Source organism: Mandrillus leucophaeus, unplaced genomic scaffold (assembly GCF_000951045.1).
Source record: "Mandrillus leucophaeus isolate KB7577 unplaced genomic scaffold, Mleu.le_1.0 Scaffold75, whole genome shotgun sequence".
Classification (NCBI taxonomy): Eukaryota; Metazoa; Chordata; class Mammalia; order Primates; family Cercopithecidae; genus Mandrillus; species Mandrillus leucophaeus.
The window spans coordinates 4,515,942-4,523,096 of record NW_012108141.1 but is presented as its reverse complement, the minus strand read 5'-3'; the positions used below and the strand labels follow the sequence as shown (position 1 = coordinate 4,523,096).

At 40.4% G+C, this 7,155-nt stretch overlaps 1 protein-coding gene across 1 annotated transcript in view; it reads right to left on the bottom strand.

Annotated features, from left to right (window-relative positions):
• The window catches only part of FRAS1 (Fraser extracellular matrix complex subunit 1), a 452,220-nt gene that overhangs the window by 163,034 nt on the left and 282,031 nt on the right, over positions 1-7,155 (bottom strand). The window contains exons 27-28 of the mRNA XM_011966222.1: positions 4,878-5,148; positions 695-779 (exon numbers count right to left, since the gene is read on the bottom strand). Of these exons, the coding sequence (XP_011821612.1) occupies positions 695-779; positions 4,878-5,148 (356 nt within the window). The remainder of the gene's footprint in view (positions 1-694; positions 780-4,877; positions 5,149-7,155) is intronic.

Below are 7,155 nucleotides of genomic sequence, written 5' to 3'. Positions count from 1 at the left end.
CTCAACCTTCCTGAGCTCAGGTGATCCTCCCATCTCAGCTTCCCAAGTAGCTGGGACTACAGGAATGCATCACCAGGCCCAGCTAATCTTTTGTATTTTTTTTTGTTTCGGTATAGATGGGGTTTCGCCATGTTGCTCAGGCTGGCTTCAAACTCCTGGGCCCAAGCAATCCACCTGCCTCAGCCTCCCAAAGTGCTGAGATTATAGGCATGAGCCACTGCACCCTGCCAATTATTTGGAAGGGCTGCTAGCAGACTCAGTATAGTAAAGTTAGGCATCATGTAACGGTTAAGAACACTGCCTCTGTAGCCAGATTTACTGGGCACAAACATTGACTCCCTATTTATTAGCTATATTACCACAGACGAGTTATGTCACCTTCTTGTGACTTTGCTTCCTTGTCCGTAAATTGGAAACAACAATACCTCATAATATTGGCATAAGGATTAACTGAGTTACTTATGTGAAACACTAAGACTGCAACACTAAGTACTAGAGGAATATTAGTAATTTTGGTTGCTGCTGTTGTTATTACCCAGAAGTCCTAAAAATTAGTCCCGTGGCATCTCAAGAGGAAGCCAAGACTAGATTAATTTAATGCAATCATTTTCATTAAATCCACAGGAAACCTGGATTTTGTGCTTGAGAACTAGTAAGCATGTACAATTATTAATTCCTTGGCCATTTTTATTACCTGTGTTGAAAACGCTTGTATGTTGATCAGCTGTGGCTCAGAGAAGAACTGCTGGTCACTAATTTTCAGGAAAAAGTAACCTTTCCTAAAGAAGTCCCAAAGAAAGGAATAAGAAAATACAATCATTACATTAGACTTTAGACAGAAAATGCTTAAAAACATTTTCAGGTTATGTGTAGGTAAGAATTTGGATCAAACTGCTGCAGCAATGTCATATTCATACTATAAAGAAAAACTACCAGATAAAGATGAACATAGTAAGATTCAGGTAAAAATACTGTGTGTTCTTAAATCTTCTTATAACAATTATAATAATTATAGAACCATTTTGTTTCCTATCTTTCTAAACTGAATAAAGAAAAGACTGAAAAATTAGTTGTCAGGCCAAGGCAAATTAGCAATATATCGTAGGCTAATGGTTAAACTGAAGAATTGAAAGGAATCTTTTATAGTCTCTGACCTGTTCTCCACGATTCCCTCTTCCCAACAAATGCTCTTCCTAAACCCTGCCCAATTCATGTGAGTGGGCCTCCAGTAACAATGTTTGCAATGTCTGTATTACACGGCTATTCATCTCCCCTCACTCCCCACCAGCCTACACATAGTCATTGTGGACAGACTAGGGAAGGATGGCTGATTCTTCCCTGGTGATTTGCTACTGGCCCAAGAGCCAGCAGTCAGTCTCAGCATTTGACTACAGGACAACCAGAGTCTACGGTGTAGAACAAGTCTGCCTGTAACACAGAAGTGAATGAAACCTATAAGCAAAGAGACACAGGGATGACAGAAGAGTTGATTCCTATTTCCCCTTCCCAGTTCTTGCTTCCACACTGTCCTGGAGCACAGTTGCCCTTGGTGCCTTTGAGATCTGAGCCACCCCTGCAATGTTATAACAAGCCTTACATTTTTGCTAATCTAGTTCAAGTTTACTTCCATTACTTGCAACCAAAGAGTCCCAATTAACAATAAAATAAGCCGTTGTTCAAGCAGCTTCAGAGACTGCTAGAGGGAAGGTAAGACTTACCCACCTTCAAAGCCAAACCAAGCACAGAACTTGCTGCTGACTGGTAAGATCTAGGACTACTGCAATATGGGTATTTTTGAATTCTAATCTACCAGAGGGACCATTGTTTTAAAAGTTCTTTAGAAGTTATTCTTGGAACTACTATTTATACATGAAAGAATGTGGATGGATCTCAAAAGCATTATGGCAAAAGACAGAAACAAAAGGCTACATATTGTTTGATTCCATTCACCTAACGTTTTAAAAAGCACAAAACCATAGCAGTAAAACTGGATCACTGGTCACCAGTGACTGGGGGTAAAGGAGCAACTATAAAAAGGAGACTTTTGGGGTAGTGAAACTATTTTACATATTGACTATGGTTGTGGTCACAAGACTGCAAAACTGTATACAGTTATTAATATTTATAGAACAATACACTTCAAAATGGGGGATTTTATTGAATGCAAATTATACCTCAATAAACCTATTTTTTAAAAAACGATTCTTGTCTTCCCTTCTCTTCTATCTTCCCTTCATTTTCTGTCCCATTTAAGTCCTGTCCCTCTCCACCACCACCTCAGGCTTCAAGAGAATGTAACTGATGGATTGCCTTCCAGGATAGAAGAGAAGGTAAGACAAAAATAGTTTTTTAAAAATGATTTTTGGTGGCACTGAGGTTCCAATAACAGTGTTCAGTATATCAGCAATACCATTTTATCCCAGTGATGGCAACTATACCTATAGGTTGTCTTCTACTCCACAGAAGCATTCTAATTCCAAAGGAACCCAATCCTAAAGAATCGTGCTCGGCCGGGCCCAGTGGCTCAAGCCTGTAATCCCAGCACTTTGGGAGGCCAAGGTGGGCGGATCACGAGGTCAGGAGATGGAGACCATCCTGGCTAATATGGTGAAACCCCGTCTCTACTAAAAAAATACAAAAAACTAGCCGGGCGGGGTGGCGGGCGCCTGTAGTCCCAGCTACTTGGGAGGCTGAGCCAGGAGAATGGTGTGAATCAGGAGGCGGAGCTTCCAGTGAGCTGAGATCCGGCCACTGCACTCCAGCCTGGGCGACAGAGCGAGACTCTGTCTCAAAAAAAAAAAAAAAAAAAAAAAAAGAATCGTGGTCAGTGTCTTCACGGTTAAAAACAAAATCAAAACACAAACTTATTTGTTTTGTGTTATTCAGAGACTTTAATAATTTTATTTTCCATGGGTTTCTACCAACCTCATTTTATTATTATTCTCACTCTTTCTTTTGTTGAATTTTTACTGTGCCTCTCATTCTTTCTTTTGTTGGATAATGGGTGCCCCAAAAAGAGTACTGTGAGTATTTCCTAAACTGCCATTCTTTGTCCCATTTAGGGGTACAAAGCTATGATTCCACAAAAAAAAAAAACAGGTGATGAGAAGTTAAAGAAGTTAAATAGACAAGAAGGTTGACCTTGGTTGTCTATGAAGCTTTATGCTTTTCATAAGTGACTGCAAGAACAGGGATTACTATACAGAGTTGTATCGTTCTGTGTTTGTGTGTCTGTGTGATAGAAATACTTAAGAATAGGCCAGGTGTGGCAGCTCACGCATGTAATTGCAGCACTTTGGGAGGCCAAGGCAGGCAGATCACTAGAGGTCAGGAGTTTGAGACCAGCCTGGCAAATATAGTGAAACCCTACGTCTTCTAAAAATACAAAAATTAGCTCGGCATGGTGGTGTGTGCCTCTAGTCCCAGCTACTCAGGAGGCGGAGGCACGAGAATCACTTGAACCCAGGAGGCAGAGGTTTTGGTGAGCCAAGATCATGCCACTGTACTCCAGCCTGGGTGACAGAGTTAGACTCTGTCTCAAATAATAATAATAATAATACTTATAGTAAAAATGAATGCAGAATATAGAGTAGGAATTTGAAGAGTCTATGGCATCAAACACCAGAGTGTTAAGCTTCATCTCTGTAGCAATACTTCTCTATGAAGTGATGTTTTGTCCTTTGAGGAGGGAAGCATGCCTATTGTTCCTAGTATATTAGGGAGGCAGAAATCATTGTGGCTAAAGGCATGGGTTGTGGAATCAGTCTTGGCTTGGAGTCTCAGCTCTGCACACACATGTTGAGAGGTCTTGGGCAAGATAACCTATACTCTCAAGGCCTCAGTTTCCTTATCTGTAGACTAGGAACATGAGATATATAGTTCATGTAAAGTACCTAACATGATGCCTGGCTCAAAGTTAGCACTCCATAAATGCTAGTTGTTCTTATTCCTATAATATGATCTTCCAAGGTCACTAGCATCATCACCTCTGAATTACAATAGAGAAAATGCCATCTACTTTTCTCCTCACCTATCTCCCAGTCCAAATCTCAAAGCCAACCAACCCTCAAGGTTAGTGTTGACAGCAGAAAATACTCACTGCGTCCTTGTCACTGTTCCATGGGTTTCAACTCCTTGTTTATACATAGAGGCTATGCTGAATTATCTGCACTAATGAAGTAGAGCAGGATGAAGGAGAATCCTAAAGGCTAATCTTTGGGGGGCACCCTCTGACTTCTGTGGAGTAGATTTACCCTGCTAATTATATAGCTATATTTGCTTGGGTTGGTGTTAACATTCAATTGCATTCCTGAAGCATATGTCAGCTGGGGTGGGGAAGGCAGCCAGAAGTGTGCTAAGCATCAGGGGAAAACTGAATCAGGCTTAAAAATTAACCATAATTAATCCCATAATGTGGATAATAAAAAGTTCACTGTGATTCTAAGTTTCCTTCCAACTCGAAAATCCTAGAGACCATACAACACCTTGAAAAGCATGTGCTCCCATCCTCTCTCTCTGCCGCCCACTCCCAGTGTATTGCCCCAATGTTGAAGCAGCAGCTGTAACATCTAGGTATATGACCACTTTTGTTTCTGCTGGGCCAAAAATCTGACTAATTGTACCAGGATTTTTCTGTTGCATCAGAGGATTACCCATAATTATGTGAGAAAATGAAAATGTCTCTAATAGATGCACGTTCTTTGAGCAATCACAGGGAAATGATGACAGGCAGCTGACAGCATTTGGGTTTGTGGAGTATTGATCTTCCCCGGATAAGAAGGGTTAGCTATTGAGAAAGAGAGGCTGGGACAGGGTAGAGGAGTGGAAGAGCAATGATGGAAAGGAGGCAGGAAGAAAACAACAAAACACAGAGTCACCTGAGTTTTTCTTTGCTGTGCACAAAACGCACTTTCTTCTCGTTCACATCGTTCCAGCTAAAACGTCCAGCCTTATCCAGCTGAACCTCTTTTCCATTTCTTGAGAGCACTAGCTGACCATTGGTGGGAGCACTCACAACATGAAACAGGAGATCTTCGACCCTACCCTCCTGGTCTTGGACATTCAGGAGGGAAAAATCCAGTGGCTTTATTGAACCAATTGGGAGGATCAGGGAGCCATTCACATGAAGACTAGGGGTATGTATTTTGCCTGAAAAACAGGAACCCAAAGGTGAAGCTTGTGGTGCCTTCCCTAATTAGGTCAATTTCCCCTTATTTTTCTTTTTGCAGACCACCTCCTTACAATTTCCAGAGAATACACACAAAATAAGAAACAGAGTTGATTTCACTGCATAGTGTGCTGGAGTTTACAGTATTACATTGTTACAAAAGACCACAACCGTCAGCTGGCTCCAGAGAGCTTCAGTGTTCCTGAAGAATACACATGATGTCTCTTTGCCTCCCAGTGGGGTCCTCAGGTGTGAGTCACTGCTCCTGTTCTTTGACACATGTTCCATATAGAAGACACGGAGCCTGGAAACTATGCCGATGGCTGGAGACGGCCATTCCCAATTCCATGCCAAACTAAAGGTTAATGGCTACTTTCTTCTTTTAAAGAAGTTTAGGTGAGAAAACAGTTCCTAGTTCCAAACCAGTACCTATCTTTACGACCGCATCTGTCAAACACTGCTCTCACTTCCTGCTGAGCTCTGGCTCTGACTCGGACATGTTCCCCCCTTACAGGCAGCTCCAGCTTTCCTTTCAGCTGCCCTCCATGTGCCAACCCTTTTTTTTGTTTTAATTTTAAATAAGCTTGTAATGTGGTTAACTCATAGCTGCACAGATGAGATTCTGGCCACGGTATACAATAAGCCTCCCAGTGGTTACCACCCTGAATGCACATATGAAGAACATAGGACTTCAATGTAATCGTTAAACTATAAAACCCTTAGAAGAAAATATAGAAGTATATTTTTATGATTTTTGAATTAGACAATGCTTTCTTAGATAAGACATAAAAAGCACACGTGACAAAAGAAAAAATAAATGGACATCATCAAAATGTAAAACTTTTGTATTCAAAGGGCACCTGTGAGAAAGTGAAAAGACAACACACAGAATGGGAGTAAACACACAAATCATATATCTACAAAGGGACTTGTATCAAGAATATATAAAGAACTCCTATAACTCAACGACAGAAAATGAAAAACCCAGTTTTTAAAATGGGTGAAGAATCTGAATGGGCATTTCTTCAAAGAAGATACACAAAGGCCAATAAACACATGAGCAGGTGCAAAATCATAACCACAATAAGATATCGCCTCATTTCCACTAGGAAAGACAATAAAAATTGTTAGGGTGTGGAGAAATCAAAACCTCATAGATTGCTGATGAGAGTGTAAAATGGTGTAGTCACTTGGGAAAACAGTTGGACAGTTCCTCAGTTAAATACAGTTACCATAGGACACAGCAATTCTACTCCTGTGTATATAAACCCTAGAGAATTGAAAACATTTTTCCATACAAAACTTGTACACAAATGTTCATAGCAGCAATACTCATAATAGCCAAAAAGTGAAATCAACTCAAATGTCCATCCGTTGTTTAATGGATAAATAAAATGTGGCAAGTTACATCTATAGAAAGACAAAGGAATGATATGCTGATTCATGATATCATATGGATGAACCTTAAAAATACTATGCTAAGTAAAAGTAGCCAGACATAAAAGGCCACATATTGTAAGTTCCATTTATGTGAGATGCCTAGAATAGGCAAATACCTAGAGACAGAAGTAGATTAGTGGTTGCCAGGGACTGGGTTGAGACAGGAGTAGAGAGAAACTGCTAATATTATGGGGTTTCCTTTTAGGATGATGAAAATGTTTTGGAACTAGATAGTGGTGTTAGTGGCACAACTTTATAAATACACTAAAAACCACTGAATTTTATACTTTAAAGCATGAATTTTATGGTATGTAAATTACATCTCAACAATAATAAGAATCATATAGGGATCTTTTAAAACAATACTGACAATTCAGCTCCACTGCCAGAGCTTCTGACTTGGATGTTCTCAGGTAGGACCTCGGGAATTTTACAAACTCTGCAGGTAATCCTAGTGGGCTCCTGGCTTTGAGAACCACAGTCCTATCCTGATGCACCTGCCACATCAGACCTACCAAGGGCAAGTAAAAAGGCTGGTGTTTGCTACC